The sequence below is a fragment of the Vipera berus genome, assembly GCF_964194415.1.
Source record: "Vipera berus genome assembly, chromosome: 7".
In the NCBI taxonomy this organism is placed as follows: Eukaryota; Metazoa; Chordata; class Lepidosauria; order Squamata; family Viperidae; genus Vipera; species Vipera berus.
The window spans coordinates 5,221,536-5,241,136 of record NC_138209.1 but is presented as its reverse complement, the minus strand read 5'-3'; the positions used below and the strand labels follow the sequence as shown (position 1 = coordinate 5,241,136).

At 44.9% G+C, this 19,601-nt stretch overlaps 1 protein-coding gene across 1 annotated transcript in view; it reads right to left on the bottom strand.

The window, feature by feature from the left end:
* The window catches only part of LOC308671223 (catenin alpha-2), a gene marked incomplete at both ends in the record, with an annotated part of 512,303 nt that overhangs the window by 128,325 nt on the left and 364,377 nt on the right, over positions 1–19,601 (bottom strand). Inside the window, 2 exons of the mRNA XM_081333323.1 lie at positions 727–1,026; positions 6,531–6,621. Coding sequence (XP_081189449.1) covers positions 727–1,026; positions 6,531–6,621 — 391 coding nt within the window. The remainder of the gene's footprint in view (positions 1–726; positions 1,027–6,530; positions 6,622–19,601) is intronic.

The following is a 19,601-nucleotide window of genomic DNA, read 5'->3' as shown; positions in this document are numbered from 1 at the left end:
CATACTTGTCCCAAAGATGCTTTTTTTTAATTATTATTATAAGTTAGGGTTGGCTGTTATTCTGTTCCAGCCTACGACCTGTTTGAATGTCAGGGACAACCCCTTTTTACAGTCAACAGGCTGGAAAAACCCAACCAAATTTATTTACAAAGAAATCAAAAGTTCAAACAAGAGTTTAATCAAAAGTTCAAACAAGAGTTAAACAGGAATAACAGACCAGGACTCTAGCAGAAGATCTTCAAACGGTTGCCTTCAGCAACCAGCACCTCCCACACCTTCCCCTTTTATCAGCAGTCCCAAGGCGTGGCTTCTCATTGCCTTCTCCTCTTCTCACCGAGTTGCCTCATTGCCTTCCTCTGTTCTGCTCTGTTGGATTGCCTCCTGCTCCTAGTGTCCCTGAATAGATTCAGCTGTGAATCATCTACGTCCAATACCTCGTGCTCACACGGCTGAGTCTGATGAGGAACATGATGGGAGGGGCTAGGCTGAGAGTCCTGCAGTGCATCAGAGCCTCCCTCTGACACCAAAGGCTCTCCAAACCCCTCTTCCTCCTCCTCTTCAGAATCATCAGACTCAGCTGCCGGTATCACAGGCTGACACTGAATCACAACAGCTGTCTGTCTATGGAGTGTCAAGCCCTACGGGCTCAACACTTCAAGGGGAGCCAGGGGAGCACGGTTACGGACGCCCGCGTAACACCGGGAGCCCAGCCACGCCCACACCCACCAGCTGTCCAGCGGGCGAGCGTCGGACCCACGGCCGTGCTACAAGCTGTGTGGCGGCCGAAGGCGAACGCCCGTGCAACACCGGGAGCCCGGCCACGCCCACACCTACCAGCTGTCCGGCGGGCGAGCGCCGGACCCGCGGCAGCGCTACGGGAGGCCGCGCTGGTGCAGGCAGCCGGGAGACAGTCCGCCTCGGCTCAATCAGCTGGGAGGCGGACGGAAGCTGTTGCCGGGACCCGTGGAGTTCGAGCAGCTGGGAGGCGGCTGGGGACATCCACGGACGGTCGCGCAGCTCAGCCAGCTGGGCGGCGACCCAGAACGGCTACGGGCGACTACGGGAGCTGCACGAGGCATTGTGGGGCTGACGGCGGCCTGGTGGTTGCGCCTATGGGCGCTTGTCTCGCAGACCCGGTGGCTGCTGCTGTGTGCACGCCGGCAGCGACGCGGGGCGCTGAACAGTTGCGCTCGGACTTTGGGGACCGCCAAGGGGCCATGGGTGTGGCGCAGGGGGTTGCAGTGGTGGAGGGGAGCACAACCGGGACTTTAGGAGGGAGGTGGGCTTGTGTCTTTCTTCATGCTGGGAATCACGGTGCCGGTGGAGGGAGCTGGGCGTGGGTTAATGGAGTAGGGGGGTGGAGTATTTACGCAGACCAGGCGGATGCTGGTCTGCGCGGGGGAGGGGTGGGGCCTAAGGGTGGGGCTGCTGCCTTGTTACAGGCATAGAATAAAAGGCGCGTTGGAGCGTGTGGCTCTCAACGCTGACTTTGCAATTGCTTGGATATCCTGCTAGTAAAGGTACTCTCGCAGTCAACCGTACTACGTCGTTGTTTTTGCTTGCTTGCGTTTCCCGGCGTAGACGAGGTGTTGACATGGAGTTTCTGAGTCATCCAGGTCATACTTGTCCCAAAGACGCATTATTATTATTATTATTATTATTATTATTATTATTATTATTATTATTATTATTATTATTATTATTATTATTATTATTATTATTATTATTAAACTTATTATACTATTTACATTCAAATATTTGTGAAGCAATATGGTGGTTGGGTAATCGAAAGTAAACAATATCAAATAACAAGTTATTTGTACATAGCTCTGGTTACATCAACGAAAATTCCCTCTCCGTTTTCCTTCGTTATAACATAGTCAAATTAATCAAATTAATACATTTCCAATCGTAACCTAGTCAATTAAAAGAATTCTCCATATATTTTCACTAATGCATATCAATATCCTGCTTTTAGGTTTTACCTAACTGCAACAAAATAATCTAGAGTAGCCTATAATAAATGTACGAAAGCTTACTTTTTGGGTAACCCCACATTTCCTTATTTCAATAAAGAGGGATTATCCTGCCTACAAAAGTTATGTTTTTTTCAGGAGGCAACGGGACTTCCTTGTTTTTCTTTCTTTCTCTGAAAGAGGGGTCCAACACTCCATCTAGGTCAAAACTGAACAACCCTCTCTCAACAGAGGGGAAGGGATACGACATCAGCCATCTCCTGTCTACAACACAGTCCTTTCAGCAGTTCCAAGAAGGCTCCACACCCCTTTGCACCACTCAGGTGACCCCGAGGACACAGATTTTATTTCAGGTGGCCTCAATGCCTCTCTAAATCACTTGACTATCAGCCAGCCGCGTGCAGCAGCAGCCAAAAAGAGCTAATACAGTCCTGGGTTGTATAAACAGAGCCGTAGAATCAAGATCACGCCACGTATTAGTGCCGCTTTATAAAACCCTGGTGAGGCCACACCTGGAATACTGCAGCCAATTTTGGTCACCATGCTACAAAAAAAAAAAGGTGGAGAAAGTTCCGAGAAGAGCAAGTAAAACTAAAACTACCTTCTTGGGCTTTTGTGTTTGGAGTTGTTTCCCGTTCCTGGGGCATGAATTTTGACCTGAGCTTTCGAGCATATCCTTTTGGTATTAGGTAATGTTTTTAGAGTTTGAGTGTTGTGTATGTGTGTGTGTGTGTGTGTATATATATATATATATATATATATATATATATATATATATATATATATATATATATATATATATTGGGGTCTTTGTCTTTCTAATCTCACCAGCTGCCAGCTTTGGAGAAGTGGTTGTCACCCCCTTTTGTTTGTGGCAGCCCCTCAGCGGCTTTCGATACCATCGACCATGGTATCTTGCTGCGGCGTCTCAGGGGATTGGGAGTGGGAGGCACGGTCTTACAGTGGTTCTCCTCCTATCTCCAGGGACGTTCGCAGTCGGTGTTGACAGGAGGGCAGAGGTCGACCGCGAGGTCTCTCATTTGTGGAGTTCCTCAGGGGTCGGTCCTCTCGCCTCTCCTGTTCAACATCTATATGAAACCGCTGGGTGAGATCATTCGTGGTTTTGGAGTTGGGTATCATCAGTATGCTGATGATACCCAGCTTTTTCTTTTGACCCCAAACCACCCCAGTGATGCCCTCAACGTGATGTCCCGTTGCCTGGAGGCGGTTCGGGTCTGGATGGGGAGGAACAGACTTCAACTCAACCCCGACAAGACTGAGTGGCTTTGCATACCTGCATCCCGGATCAATTCGGACATTCCATCTCTCTCTATGGGGGGTGAACTACTACCCCCCGTAGAAAGGGCTCGCAACTTGGGAGTCCTCCTAGATTCACGGCTCACCTTGGAAGATCACATAGTGGCTGTGACTAGGGGGCTTTCGCCCAGGTTCGCCTGGTGCGCCAGTTGCGGCCCTATCTAGGCCGGGATGATTTATGCACGGTCACTCACGCGCTCGTGACCTCTCGTCTAGACTACTGCAACGCTCTCTACATGGGGCTGCCCTTGAGGACCACCCGGAGGCTCCAACTGGTACAGAATGCAGCCGCGAGAGTTGTGTTGGGAGTCTCCCGATACTCCCATGTCACACCTCTGCTCCGTGAGCTGCATTGGTTACCAGTTGTCTTCCGGGTGAGATTCAAGGTACTAGTAATGGTGTTTAAAGCCCTACATGGCAGGGGTCCGGAGTACCTTAGGGAACACCTGCTGCCGGCATCAACTTCCCTCCGCCCTGTGCGTTCCCACAGAGAGGGCCTCCTCAGGGTGCCACCGATCAGAGAATGTCGATTGGTGGCCCCCAGGGGGAGATCCTTCTCTGTGGGCGCCCCGGAGCTATGGAATCAGTTACCGGTTGAGCTCTGGACGGCGCCCGATCTTCGCTCCTTTCGCCGCGATCTAAAAACATACTTGTTTGAACAAGCCGGCCTGGCCTGATGGGGGATTGGTGGGGTTTTTTACTGTCATTTTATTGGGGTTTAATATGTATTGATTGTTTTAGTGGGCATGTATTTAATCATTTTTTAACTTTTGTAATTTTGTATTTTTTATTCTTGCCCTGTTCACCGCCCTGAGTCCTTCGGGAGAAGGGCGGTATAGAAATATTATTAAATAAATAATAAATAAATATTGGGAGACTGCTCTCCTGTCCCCCCAGTCCTTCTTTTGACTATAAATCACTCAAAGGCTAAAACATACAAAGAATGGCTACGGGACTTGGATTCGGCTGGTCTAAAGAAAAGAAGAAATAGGGGAGACATCATAGCAGTGTTCCAGTATCTGAGGGGCTGCCACAAAGAAGAAGGGGGTCACGTTATTCTCCAAAGCACCAGAGGGAAGGACGGGAAACAACGGTTGGAATGAACTGCCTCCGGAGCTACGGACGGCCCCTGATCTTCGATCCTTCCGCCGTGACCTGAAGACATGGTTGTTCCAACAAGCGGGCCTGGACTGACCATGGTTTTTAATTTGGTTTTTATTGTGTAAATTGTCCCGTATTTCTTATATTCAGTGTTTAATTCTTTTTTTTTATTTTTGTATTTTATGTCTCTTAATTTTTATTGTTGTGAGCCGCCCTGAGTCCTTAGGGAGAAGGACGGCATATAAATTTAATAAATCCTAATCCTAATCCTAATCCTGTTCAAGGAGAGAAGCAACCTGGAATTAAGGAGAAACTTCTCTAACAGTGAGGACAATTAACCTACTATGTTCGCCTATTAAGTCAGCAGGAATCCAGCATGACCTGAAGCAAACTTGATTATTAAGGAATCTGATTTATTCCCCTTAATATTATAGCCTTTCCTTATTGTCAACCTCATTTGAGTCTGCAGGTTTCAGAAGCTGGAACCGGGAAATACAATCCCAATGCAGCTAAAGGTCATCTATTGAAGCTTAGCTCTGCCTCTCAGCTGGACTGAGGGCACCCAGATTTGGTAGACCTTTTGAAAGGACCAACCCCTGTTCCTTCAATAAGTAACCATTTATTTTACTTATAAATACATAATTTATTTTATTCTGCTTATAAATATATAATGTATCAACGTAATATATTATTAAAACGAATTACTTTGAAATAAAATAAGTAATAAATATAATAGATTTGCTGTTGAAATCCCCGATACGTTTTCTCTTCACTTCACCCTCGTTCATGTTCACGGGGCTTTGTCACGTCTACAAGAAACCCTATAAAGGAAAGACGTGTCAGAAATGGGACCATCCATTCACTCAACCAATAAATATTATATCGACTCCTTTGGTGCCAATTTGTGGCTGGGTAAACTGTCATCAGGGAGGCTGGCTGAAGATGCTCTTAATATTTCTCAGGTTCCAGAAAGGAGAAAACATGCTGGTTAAATTCAACAATCCCAGTTGCAAGCACACAGAGACAAAGACTATTATTCTTCAGGTTTAATTCTCTAGGGAAGGGGTCCCCAACCTGTGGGCCGCGGTCTGCTGGAAAAGGCTGGTCAGTGTACGTGTGTGTGCACGCACCCCCCCTCACTTGTGCTAGTGCTGTGGCCACAGGGTGCAAAACCAGGATGCCGTGCCACAGGGCGCAAAAACGGGCTGCCGCTGCTCCTTATGGCATGAAAATATATTTATATTTATTAAATTTTTATACCGCCCTTCTCCCGAAGGACTCAGGGCGGTGTACAGAGCAATAAATATCAAAATACAAAGTACAAAAGTTAAAAAGGATTAAATAATTATGCCCGATATAATACAATAGTTAAAAGCTATGTTAAAACCCAAACCCAAACCCCGAACCCATCAGACCAGGCCGGCTTGTTCAAATAAATAGGTTTTTAGATCCCGTCGGAAGGAGCGAAGGTCGGGGGCCATCCGGAGCTCAACCGGCAAGCGGTTCCACAGGTCTGGCGCGCCCACAGAGAACGCCCTCCCCCTGGGGGCCACCAGTCGACATTCTCTGATCGGAGGCACCCTGAGGAGGCCCTCTCTGTGGGAGCGCACTGGACGGAGGGAGGTTGACGGCGGCAGCAGGTGCTGCCGTAGGTAATCCGGACCCATGCCATGTAGGGCTTTATAGGTCATCACCAGCACCTTGAATCTCACCCGGAGGGCAACTGGAAGCCAATACAGCTCGCGGAGCAGAGGTGTAACATGGGAGTATCGGGAGACCCCCAACACAACTCGCGCGGCTGCATTCTGCACCAGTTGAAGCCTCCGAGTGGTCCTCAAGGGCAGCCCCATGTAGAGAGCGTTGCAGTAGTCCAAGCGAGAGGTCACGAGCGCATGAGTGACTGTATGCAAGGCATCCCGGTCCAGATAGGGCCGCAACTGGCACACCAGGCGAACCTGGGCGAAGGCCCCCCCTAGTCACAGCTCCTATATGATCTTCTAAGGAGAGCTGTGAATCTAGGAGGACCCCCAAGTTGCGAGCCCTATCTACGGGGGGTAATAACTCACCCCCCATAGTAAGAGATGGGAATAATCTGAATTTCCCGAGATGCCGGCACGTACAGCCACTCAGTCACACCGCCGTGTCACAGGGCGTGAAAACGGGGCACCACTGCACCGCAGGGTGCAAAAAAGGGCCGCCACCGTGTTGCAAGGCGTGGAAACGGGTGCTGCGCCACGCAAGAACAGGGCAGGGCTAGTGAGTATCACACGGGTGCTAGCCCTGACCCGTTTGTGGTGTGCATGTGCTTGCGGCCTCATGCGCACGCGCGTGCATGCACACGTATAAAATGCTTCCCCCCTCCCTTTTCATCCGGTCTGCTGATTGACAAAGGTTGGGGACCTCTGCTCTAGGGCTGAGAATAAGCAATTGATTTGAGAGGTTTTTAATTCCCCCCAAAGGGTGATTCTTGTTGCTATTGATTCCTGAGTTGAAATTATTCATCCTGAACAACCAGCTCTTTGTGTTTCCATTAAGCCTAGTCCTCAATTTCCACCACTAACTGCTGCTGTTTTTGTGGGCAGAGCCACAAGATTATTATGTTTAAGCTTGGAGACCTGCAATCAGGGCCACACAAAAGATGCGTACTGTGAAGGCACATACCCTTTTGTACTTTAAAATGGGCAGTCACAATCACAGAAGGAAGCAATGCTGCTAAACTGTGAAGTTTTATTCCCAGCTGGATAAACTTCCCAAAGTAGCCATAGTGTACAGTGGAGCTTACTGCATCCAGTTTTGGTCACACAATACAATACAAAAAAAAAGATGTTGAGACTCTGGAAAGAGTGCAGAGAAGAGCAACAAAAATGTTCAGGGGACTGGAGGATCAAAGATACGAAGAACAGCTGCTGGAATTGGTTATGTCTGGTTTAATGAAAAAAAGGACGAGGAGTGATAGGATAGCAGTCTTCCAGTATTTGAGGGGCTGCCCCAAAGATGTGTGTCTGTGTGTGGGGGGTGTCAACCTATTCTCCAAAGCACCTGAAGGCAGGACAAGAAGCAACGGATGGTAATCAAGGAGAAAAGCAATCTAGAAATAGGGAGAAATTTCCTAAAGGTGAGAATTAAGTAGGGGAACAAGCTGCCTCCAGAAGTTGTGAATGCTCCAATACTGGAGTTTTTTAAGAAGAGATTGGACAACCATTTGACTAAAATGGTATAGGATTTCCTGCCTGGGCAGGGGGTTGGACTAGATGACCTCCAAGGTCCCTTCCAATTCTATTACAGGTAAGTCCTTGACTTAGACCAGTTTGTTTAGTCACCGTTTGAAGCTACAAGGGGACTGGAAAAAGTGGCCGATGGCCATTTTTCACCCTTACGACCACTCCCGCATCCCCACGATCACATGATCAAAATTTAGAAACTTTGGACTCAATGGTGGTCATAGGTCCGAGGACTGCCTGCATTCTCTGTCAAGATAAGACGATGCTTTTGCTTCAGAGAGAAGGGCGCACAATTCTCTCGCATGCTCAGATTTGCGAGTCTGAAATGGCGCGATGAAGGATCACTTGGCAAGTCACAATATTTCCATCTGGCAAATTCAATTCTCTCCCTCTTTTCCTTCACCTAGGCCTGTGCCATTGTTTTCAGGCAGATGAAAGGAGACCACTGCATAATGGATTGAACTAATGCTTCTTGGCTTGTGTTCTTTCTTCCTTATTGGGGAAAAAAAGTCTGCACGTAGAAGGAAAATATCTCTGCGGCTGTCGGAAGGTAGAAGAACAGGGGTGAGTAACCTCAAAGATCCTCGCGGTCTTTCTCCCACTGCTGAGTTGAAATGTTCCCCATCGGGTCTACGACAACTCGCCATGGACAACTCCCCCCGGCCACTTTGCCACTGGACAACTCGCCACGGCCAACTTGCGGCGGGACCTGAGCTACATTAATACCAAATAAATAGTGGGATAGAATCGTTAAAGGAAGGACGCCGAAGGAGGGACAAAATGAAATGTGGATGACAAAAATTAAAAACTTTTTTTAAAATAAATATGTTTTAAATAATTAAGTTGAATTGTTGAATCATCCCGCAGAAAGTTAAAAAGATGTTGAGACTCTAGAACAGGAGTCTTCAAACTGGGCCCTTTTATGACTCTTGGACTTCAACTCCCAGAATTCCCGAGCCGGCATGACTCAGCATGGAAACCTCTCCCTTTCCCCTCAGCATGGCTGGCTCAGGAATTCTGGGAGTTGAAGTCCATGAGTCATCAAGTGGCCTAGGTCTAGGCCAGGGGTAGGCAACCTTGGCTCTTTTATGACTCGTGGACTTCAACTCCCAGAATTCCCGAGCCGGCATGACTCAGCATGGAAACCTCTCCCTTTCCCCTCAGCATGGCTGGCTCAGGAATTCTGGGAGTTGAAGGCCACGAGTCATAAAAGAGCCAAGGTTGCCTACCCTTCATTAGACCGTGAAAGACAACTTAAGGCTTTTTTCCCTACAGGCGGAGGATTAAGCTAAAAGCAACTTCGGTGAAAGTTGGCAGAAAAAGTAAAGAGCTTGTGGCTTTTGCTCGCCACTTAGACTCAACGGTTGGAATAGCATCAAAATCCCCAAACAAGATAAATAATAAATTGGGGAAATGTGTTTTTCTATGGCAGACCAGGTTTCTGAAGAGCATTTTTTGTTTGGAGTGGGGGAGGGGGACTTACAACACGATACGTGCTGTTTTTTTGTTTTTTTAAGACAAGAGAGGATGGGGAAAAAAATTTTTTTAAAAAAAGTTCTACTACCAACAACGGCCCTTTGGCTTCTACATAGGGCAAACTATCCCAGTTCTATGAAAGGGAATAAATGGGACAAAAGGTGGGCACCAGAGTCAAAATAACAACAAGATAGTGGTGCAGTATCAACTTTGCAGGATGCTCCATCGTTGAACTGAAGATAGTTGCGGCCGAACAGAGAAACGCCCTATTTATACAAGTAGAAACAATGCAGTGAAAATGGTGGGGTCCTTGGTGCTCTCTGAGCTGGGTTGTTTTGTTGCAGACATTTCACGACACCACTGGGTAACGTCATCAGTGTTAGTAAGAGATGGGGCTTGTTCTCATTTTATATTCTGTTGGCTTGCCCTGCAGTTGATGGTGGAGTGATCTTAGTGGTTCTTCATTGGGGTGTTTACTTTTATTTATTTTTAAAATATGTTTCATTGATTTTTAACATACACCTTCATATTTGGTAAACATCGTGTTGTCTGGGTTAGTGTTTAAAAAAACAATAACAATTAATTTCTATAATTCTATAGTCCGTATAATAGCTTTACTTGATTTCCTCTTCTGCCAATGATATTCTGTTTTGCCAACCTTAAATTAATACAGTTCTTATTTAAATATATATGGTATAGGGTTTCCTGCCTGAGCAGGGTGTTGGACTAGATGACCTCCAAGGTCCCTTCCATCTTCTTCTTCTTCTTCTTCTTCTTCTTCTTCTTCTTCTTCTTCTTCTTCTTCTTCTTCTTATTATTATTATTATTATTATTATTATTATTATTATTATTATTATTATTATTATTACCGGTATTATTATTATTATTATTATTATTATGCTTTTATTCTTAAAACATGAAACTCAGTCAACTGAACAGTCAAATTGACTGGCACTAATGGTTGACACGGGTTGCTGCCAGCATCCTAGGTATCAACCAGGTATCTCCTTAAAATGGAAGATGTTCCGAGTAGCGCAGTTTTTTGTAGCTTTGCTGGAGTTATTGCAGGAAGCTGCAATTTATCGATGTATTTTGCAAAGTTGTTGTTTATTATTATTATCATTATCATCATCATCATTATTATTATTATTACAATTAAATATAGACATTTTTCTCACGTTTCTGCAAATAATAACCACGTCAATATAAAGCTTCTTTTCACTGATCTTCTTGATTGCCTCGTCATAAATCCTGTTTACATTATTTAAATCTGTTTTCCCCACAATATTCAAAACATTCTTACTGGCTGTTTACCCTCAGCCTCTTTGGCAGTTCCTTGACCTGGGGTAGTGTTTGTTTGTTGATTAACCTCCTTTCTTTGGATAAAATCCACTGGGATGTGTCATCTAGGCTACATTGTGCATTATATATTTTTTAAAAAATTTAACATGTATTAAAATAAGAAAGGCACAGATTCATGTGGAAAAGCAATGGAAGTGAATTATAAATGAACACAGAGCAAACTGACACGGATGAAAATAATCCCATTCTCTCGGTGTTAATCTTTCTTTATCTGCCTTTGGATTGCTGGAGAGGCGGTGTTTTGGTCCTTTGATTTGCGTTTTTGGCTTTTTGATTATCTCTTTTGAATGGTGCATAAAGGTAAAGGTAAAGGTTCCCCCGCACATGCGTGCTAGTCGTTTCCAACTCTAGGGGCCGGTGCTCATCTCCGTTTCAAAGCCAAAGAGCCAGCGCTTGTCTGAGGATGTCTCCGTGGTCATGTGGCCGGCATGACGCACGGAATGCTGTTACCTTCCCACCGTAGTGGTCCATATTTTTCTACTTGCATTTTTACCTGCTTTCGAACTGCTAGGTTGGCAGAAGCTGGGACGAGTAACAGGCGCTCACTCTGTTACGCGGCACTCGGGATTCGACCCGCCAAACTGCCGACCTTCTGATCGACAAGCTCAGCGTCCTAACCCACTGAGCCACCGCGTCCCTTTGAATGGTGCATAGATATTGTTTATCTCTCTGTGCCTGTTGATGGCTGAGAGGGAAAAAAAAACCTATTCCCTACTAGCACTGACGGTGTTGCCTAGTTGGGAAAGGAAATGTCTGCAAGAAAAGCACGAACCCCAGAGAGCATCAAGGACCCCCCAGTTCAAATGAGCTATAAATATCCTTTTCTATCCACTATCTTTCTAGTTTCTTTCCTTCCTTCTCTTTGCATTTCAGTTCTTTTCTGCAGCAATCTAACAACCACAAGGTTATTGTGAGTCTGGATAATTTCCAGTCTGTAAAGAATCAGGCGGTATAAGAAACATTTCAACGGCGTTTGAAGCGCTAAACGGCACTGTTCAACCCTCCGACAGTTTCTGAAGGGCGAAACGACTCCGCTGAACTTTGCCGCAGTTTTTGTGAACAAAAGTAAGATTATGGGAGTTTTATCTGAAAGAATCTGCCTCGGAGATAATTGTGTATGGGCAGGTAATCCTCGGTGGACAACCGCAATCGGAACCGCAATTTCTGTTCTTAAGCAAGGCGGTTGTTACGCTGAGTCGCACTCAATTTTAGGATCTTTTTTGGCCACAGTTGTTAAGTGAGTCATCGCAAACGTGAAGTGAATCGTGCAGTTTGTTACGCAAATCCAGCTCCCCCTCATTGACTTAGCTGAACACTACAACCCTGGGATGCTGCAATCATTCTAAATATATTTACTTTTTTTTTAAAGAAAGCCCTACAAGGGGATCTAGCACCACCGGAAGAGGATATTTATTGAATTGTGGGGGATCCTTGGAGCTCTCTGAGCTTGGATGTTTTGTTGCAGATGTTTCATGGCCTAAATAGGTAGCATCATCAGTGCTGGAAGGGGGTGGGGTTTGCTCTGGGTTTATGTACTTGCACTCCATATGTAGAGACCAAAGCCCATACCCTTCTAGCCTTGATGATATTAGCTAGTTAGATAAACATCTGCAAGAAAACAACCAGGTTTTCCTCTTTCTTCTCCTCCTCCTCGCCACTTTGCAAATCCAAATCCCATTTTAGCATTGATGATGTTGCCAAGTTGGGTAACCAAAAACCTTCAATAAAAACCAACCTCAGAGAGTACCAAGGATCCCACAGTCCTCCTCCTCTTCCTCCTCCTCCTCCTCCTCCTCTCCACTCTGCAAACCCAACTGCCTTTTAGCACTGATGATGTTGCCAAGTTTGGTAATAAAATATCTTCAATAAAAACCAAGCTCACAGAGTACCAAGGACCCCACAGTCCTCCTCCTCCTCCTCCTCCTCCTCTCCACTCTGCAAACCCAACTCCCTTTTAGCATTGATGATGTTGCCTAGTTGGGTAATAAAATATCTTCAATAAAAACCAAGCTCAGAGAGTACCAAGAATCCCACAGTCCTCCTCCTCCTCCTCCTCTCCACTCTGCAAACCCAACTCCCTTTTAGCATTGATGATGTTGCCTAGTTGGGTAATAAAATATCTTCAATAAAAACCAAGCTCAGAGAGTACCAAGAATCCCACAGTCCTCCTCCTCCTCCTCCTCTCCACTCTGCAAACCCAACTCCCTTTTAGCATTGATGATGTTGCCTAGTTGGGTAATAAAATATCTTCAATAAAAACCAAGCTCAGAGACTACCAAGAATCCCACAGTCCTCCTCCTCCTCCTCTCCACTCTGCAAACCCAACTCCCTTTTAGCATTGATGATGTTGCCTAGTTGGGTAATAAAATATCTTCAATAAAAACCAAGCTCAGAGACTACCAAGAATCCCACAGTCCTCCTCCTCCTCCTCACTCTGCAAACCCAACTCCCTTTTAGCATTGATGATGTTGCCTAGTTGGGTAATAAAATATCTTCAATAAAAAACAAGCTCAGAGAGTACCAAGAATCCCACAGTCCTCCTCCTCCTCCTCCTCTCCACTCTGCAAACCCAACTCCCTTTTAGCATTGATGATGTTGCCTAGTTGGGTAATAAAATATCTTCAATAAAAACCAAGCTCAGAGAGTACAAAGGATCCCACAGTCCTCCTCCTCCTCCTCCTCTCTTCTATGAAATATGGATTTAACAATGATTTGAAGACTGACCCCCCTCTCCTCTTTATGCATTCTTTTCACTCTTGCTTCTCTATCCAGCTTGCAAACAGAACCTGTTTTGACTATGAGGGTCAGTGCACAATAAGAAGAACCATTATAAGTGACACTGAACCAGGAGAAATCTGCATTTAAATGACACCGAAGAATAAGCAGCCGTTGAGTAGGAGAGTGGGTTCCCCTCAGTTCTGGCACTTGACATGCTGATGTTTCCATTCTTTGTTAAAAGTAGAATTTATTTTCCTTTCTTATTCCCCCCCCCCCATAAAAACACTGGCTACCCTTGGAATGGAAGTCATTTGGATAATTCTAGACAGTAACTAATTTGGAACAAATCCACTCCTCACGAGAGACCCAGCTCGGAAAAAAAAAGTTATTGGAGATGAGTTTTTGCAGAGAGTTATAAGAGGTCCCAGTCTCTTGATTTAATAAATTATATCTCTTTTTGCTTTTTAAAGTCCAAGAGGGACCTGTGATGGAATAGCAGCATTGTCTGTCTAAAACAGTACTGAGATGTTATGTACTGCTATTTGGGGGAGAATGAAAATTAGAATTATACAGAATATCCGCCATAAAAATTAACATATATATTAAACAAAGATGTAGCCAGGATATGACCCTGACAAACTGGCATGTAGGTGCTGCCAGAGAGGGATCTAAGTGAGTTACTCCCAGTTCTTAGCAAAGTCCTTGAATACAAATTTTTGAGTAGGAAAAAAATAGGTGCGCCTCGCCATAAATATGTTCTAGTTTTTACCCCAAAGGACAGACAGTCATAGATAGTGAATCAAAGGTAGATTTCAACATTCTTTTAATAAAAAAATGGCCTCCTACAGATAAGATTGCTATTTTCCGAGTATATGTTTTTGTATGAAGAAAATTAAAATGATTTAATTGTCGACTTCCCTTGTCTAAAACCCACCTGGCCAACACCGATGACCCTCTTGATTTCTAACCAATCCTTCAGTTTGCGACGGAAATGTTTATTGTACAATTTGCTAACGCTGCTCAGAAGTGGCAAAAATGGGTCTTTAATTAGCTGGGTTGTTCTTTTTGTCCTTTTTAAAAAATAATTTACTAAGTTTCTCGTGAGCCCTTGGGAATATGGCCAGCTTAGTCAGGCAGAACTAGAACTCACAGTCACCTGACGATTGGGTCAAAGTCAGCAAGCCGGCTTTCATTCTTAAGGCAAGACTAGAATTCCCGGTCTCCTGGTGATTGGCTCAAAGTCACCAAACCGGCTTGGGTGCCTAAGGCAGGACTAGAACTCACCATCTCCTAGTATTTGGCCCAAAATTACTTGGTCAGCTTTCATGCTTAAGGCAGGACTAGAACTCACCGTCTCCTGGTGATTGTCCCAAAGTCACCCGGCCAGTTTTCATACCTAATGCAGAAGTAGAACTCCTACTCCAGAGGTAAGCAACCTTGGCTTTTTTATGACTCGTGGACTTCAACTCCCAGAATTCCTCAGCCGGCCATGCTGAGGGAAAAGGGAGAGGTTTCCAAGCTGAGCCGTGCAGGCTCAGGAATTCTGGGAGTTGAAGTCCATGAGTCATAAAAGAGCCAAGGCCTAGGCCGCTTTATGACTCGTGGACTTCAACTCCCAGAATTCCTGAGCCAGCATGGCTCAGCTTGAAAACTCTCCCTTTCCCCTCAGCATGGCTGGCTCAGGAATTCTGGGAGTTGAAGTCCACAAGTCATAAAAGGGCCAAGGTTGCCTACCCGTGTTAGTCTCTTGGTTTCTAGGCTAGTGCCTTAACCTTCTACCAGATATCTATGCTTACCTCTCTATGTCTTCAACCATTTTCCAACACTACTGCCTTAAGCAATAACTTTTCCTCAGAAAGAAAACTTTTGTTTTGTATTCACAGTTGATTTCTTATTTATTTGTTTACAAGAGCGATAGGCCATTCCAATCACAAAGGACCCTGAATGTTGAATAATTCCCTTTGGGGAATTCAAATTAAAATCTACAGATAAAGCATTGCCCCCCTCCCCAAACTCATTGTTACAGAATTTGATTCCTTTCTTAAAAAAATAAAAATAAAACACCTCAGCAATACTTAGAGCAAAAAACCTCATCTTCCATCTAATACAAGGATCTCAACCGTAAACAGCGGTATTAATTTTGGCCGAGTTCATTTATGGCGGTTTACATTCGGTAGCGGGGCTAAAGCAAGCCGTTCCCTCTTCATTTTCAACTTTATATTTTATGCTGCCTTTTACCCGACGTCAGTATCTATTTTGATCCATGGGAATAGAGAGAATATAAATTAAATGCATACATAATGTTTGCTTCACATGCATAATTTATAAACAAACTTGCAGACTCAAGAGCTGCTGCCAGAGACACGATCGGGACCCTTGTTACAACTCGCCCGAGTAAAGCAGCTTTAATTTCTCGGTGTGGGTGGAGAAGATGAGGAGGCTCAGTGGCAAACTTTGTCATGTGCAAAAAAAAAAAATCCAGAACCTATGCAGACTCAAGAGTAATAAAATTTGGAAGGTATCTTGGAGGTCATCTAGTCCAACCCCCTGCTCAGGCAGGAAGCCCTACACCATTTCGGACAGATGGCTGCCCGGTCTTTTCTTAAAAACTTCCGGTGTTGGAGCATTCACCGCTTCTAGTGGCAGGTTGTTCCACTGGTTAATTGTTCTAATTGTCAGGAAGTTTCTCCTTAGTTCTAGGTTGCTTCTCTCTTTGGTTAGTTTCCATCCGTTGCTTCTTGTCCTGTCTTCAGGTGCTTTGGAAAATAGCTGGACTCCCTCTTCTTTGTGGCAACCCATTAGATCAGGGGTCCCCAACCCCCGGTCCGTGGGCCAGTACTGGGCCACGGCATGCCAGCAACCGGTCCGCACAAACAAGCAAAGCCCCATCCGTGGGATGCAGGCAGCACATCAAACCATGCACTCTCCAGTCTGTGGAAAAACCCTTCTCCATGGAACCGGTCACTTGTGCCCAAAAGGTTGGAGACCTCTGCCTTAGATAGTCCTTCTTTTCATTAAAGTGGACATCCCCAATTCCTGCCACCGTTCTTCGTATGTTTTAGCCTCCAATCCCCTGATCATCTTTGTTGCTCTTCTCTGCACTCTTTCCAGAGCCTCGACATCTTTTCTACATCGTGGTGACCAAAACCGGATGCCGTATTCCAAGTGTGGCCTTACCAAGGCCTTATAAAGCGGTATTAACACTTCACGTGATCTTGATTCTATCCCTCCGTTAAGGCAGCCTAGGATTGCATTGGCCTTTTTTGGCTGCTGCACCACACGGCTGGCTCCTATTTAAGTGATTGTCCACTGGGACTCCAAGATCCCTTTCACTGTTACTTCCATTGAGTCAATCTGAAGCAGAAGCTTTATTGCTAGTCACCTATGTTTCAAGAAGGGGACACGGTGGCTCAGTGGGTTAGGACGCTGAGCTTGTTGATCAGAAGGTCGGCAGTTTGGCGGGTCGCATCCCGAGTGCCGCGTAACAGAGTGAGCGCCTGTTACTCGTCCCAGCTTCTGCCAACCTAGCAGTTCGAAAAAATGTAAAAATGCAAGTAGAAAAATAGGGACCACTACGGTGGGAAGGTAACAACGTTCCGTGCGCCACATGAGCACGGAGACATCCTCGGACAAGCGCTGGCTCTTCGGCTTTGAAACGGAGATGAGCACCGGCCCCTAGAGCTGGAATCGACTAGCACGCATGTGCAGGGGAACCTTTACCTTTACCTTTATGTTTCAAGAATCTCATCAGATTGTCTGTGTTCACTTGTAATGGTCAAGTGAGGCTTCAAGGGCTGCTTTCTGCAGCGCGAGGATTCTAAGCTAGGCCCTCTCTTAACACCTCCTTCCAGTCTGGCTGGAGATCCAACCACACTTTGGGCTCAGTGCACAAACAGGAAATCTTGGGTGCGTCACACACTTGGAGCTTTTCAGTGTTCTTTATGCAAACGTCTCCCTGTGTTTTGGCATTTACATTCCAAAAAATATAATAATAATAATAATAATAATAATAATAATAATAATAATAATAATAATAATAATAATAATAATAATAATAATAATAATAATAATAATAATCCCATATGAGGTGAGACGGTGCCTTCGTGCCCCACTGAAGCCAGAGTTCTTCTGCAAGGATTTGTGGACTCATTTTAGAATGCCTTACTAGACAAAATATTTGGGAAATTCTGATCTTTTTTTTTACGTAAAGCTGTTAACGATCGGACGATACAGTTTCTTTGAACGGAGCTGAATCCTGCTACACTGTCTGTAAAATTAGGCAGAATTTGGACTAATTCGTAAATATAATTCCAGTTGCCAAGTGTCTAAATTTTGATTGTATGACTGCCGGGATGTTTTAATGCCAGCTGTTATTATAGCAATATATAATACAGTTTCTTTGAACGTGGCTAAATTCTGCCACGCTGTCTGTAAAATTAGGCAGATTTTAGCATTGATTGTAATGCGCTATTACGCCTCGCATTGTCTTATTTTTATGTTTTGATTTTTATCCTGGCCCGTGAGCGTTATAAAACATTGAATTGAATACTCGGCAGTTTGGCGGGTTGAATCCCGAGTGCCGCGTAGCAGAGTGAGCGCCTGTTACTCGTCCCAGCTTCTGCCAACCTAGCAGTTCGAAAGCACGTAAAAATGCAAGTAGAAAAATAGGGACCGCTACGGTGCGAAGGTAACAGCGTTCCATGCGCCTTTGGCATCTACTCATGCCGGCCACATGACCACGGAGACGTCCTCGGACAAGTGCTGGCTCTTCGGCTTTGAAACGGAGATGAGCACCGGCCCCTAGAGTCGGAAACGACTAGCACGCATGTGCGGGGGAACCTTTACCTTACCTAGTTTAATGGAAAGAAGGAAGAGGGGTGACATGATAGCAGTCTTCCAATATCTGAAGGGCTGCCACAAAGAAGAGGCGGGGAGAAAAAGACTGCAATTTCCAAGGATCTAAAAAGAACTTCCCTGTAGTGTATAGGATTGATTTGATGTGGTTTATTTTGCTTGATGCTGTCTGCAAATTTAGCATTTGGTTCATCGCTTCCTCACAAGTAGGGACCTGTTCAGTGACATGTCACATTTTAAAATCCCTCTTTGGCACTTCCTAACTTGTAATTATTCTATCAAAGCTGTGAACAATTCGTGAAGATGTGTGAAGACCGCACATCATTTTTTTTTTCCTCCTTCCCCTTTCACCTGCTGGCACTTTTCAAATTAACTAAGATGATAATCTTTCAGAATTAAGTACGGGCACTGTGAAGGCTGCTATCAAGCAAATTTGTTCTTTAATGGGCATCTACTTAAGTCCAAATTTACATTTTTCTTTTCTTTTTTTTTAAGTGAACTCAGTAGCATCAATGTTATATAGTATTTTATATCAATATTTTAAAGAAAATTACAAGTTCAGAAGAAAAAAAAAATATTGTGGAAGAGTCAAGCAAGTTTAAAGCCCTCAGGCCTTTCCTACCTCAGTGAACTGTTTGTTTAGTAGATCAAAATAACCGATATTATAACGCAATCAACTGATATGATCTATTACATAATTCCCTCAACTATTCATTACAACCAGGGTCTCCCATATAATCTAATGGATAAGACAAAAGGCTGGAAAGTGGGAGACTGTGAGTTCTAGTCCTGCCTTAGGCACAAAAGCCGGTTGGGTGACTTTTGAGTCAACCACCAGGAGATGGCGAGTTCTAGTCCCGCCTTAAACATGAAAGCCAGGTGGCTGACTTTGGAGCAATCACCCAAAACCTTGTGAATTCTAGTCCTGCCTTAGGCACAAAAGATGGCTGGGGAATTCTGGGAGTTGAAGTCCACAAGTCTTAAAGTTGGCAAGGTTGGAGACCCCTGCCCTATACCATTTCAGACAAATGGCTGTCCAGTCTCTTCTTAATAACTTCCAGTGCTGGAGCACTCACAGCTTCTGGAGGCAGGTGGTTCCACTGGTTAATTGTTCTGTCAGGAATTTCTCCTTGTCTCTCTGTGTGTCCAGCCTTAGGATTGCGAGAACCTATGGCAACACCAAGGAGGGTCACCTATATGATGTCTAGGAGGAGTGCAAGTTTGTGCACTGTGGCTTTAGGAACTGGCCTGGTGGGGAGGGAGAAACATGGCTGTGTGCTGTCACTTGCTCTGGAAGCCCAATTTATTAGACCGCTTTGATTTCCCACAGCAATTGCATTAGAAATTCAAATGCAAGCGTCTCCATGCCTCCTGTCTCGAGATCGCCCAGGCTTCTCCCTTTCCATTCTAACTAAAAAAAACACCATAAATTCCCACCTTGTTTAGTTCACAAAATTGTCTTTACTTTGCCGCAGGGTTAAACCAAAACTGTTCTTCAGCGGTTATGGAGTTCGAATCTCACAAATTTTCAGTTTTTAGGAATTGGAGGATTGGCAGTCTATTACAATCTGATGAT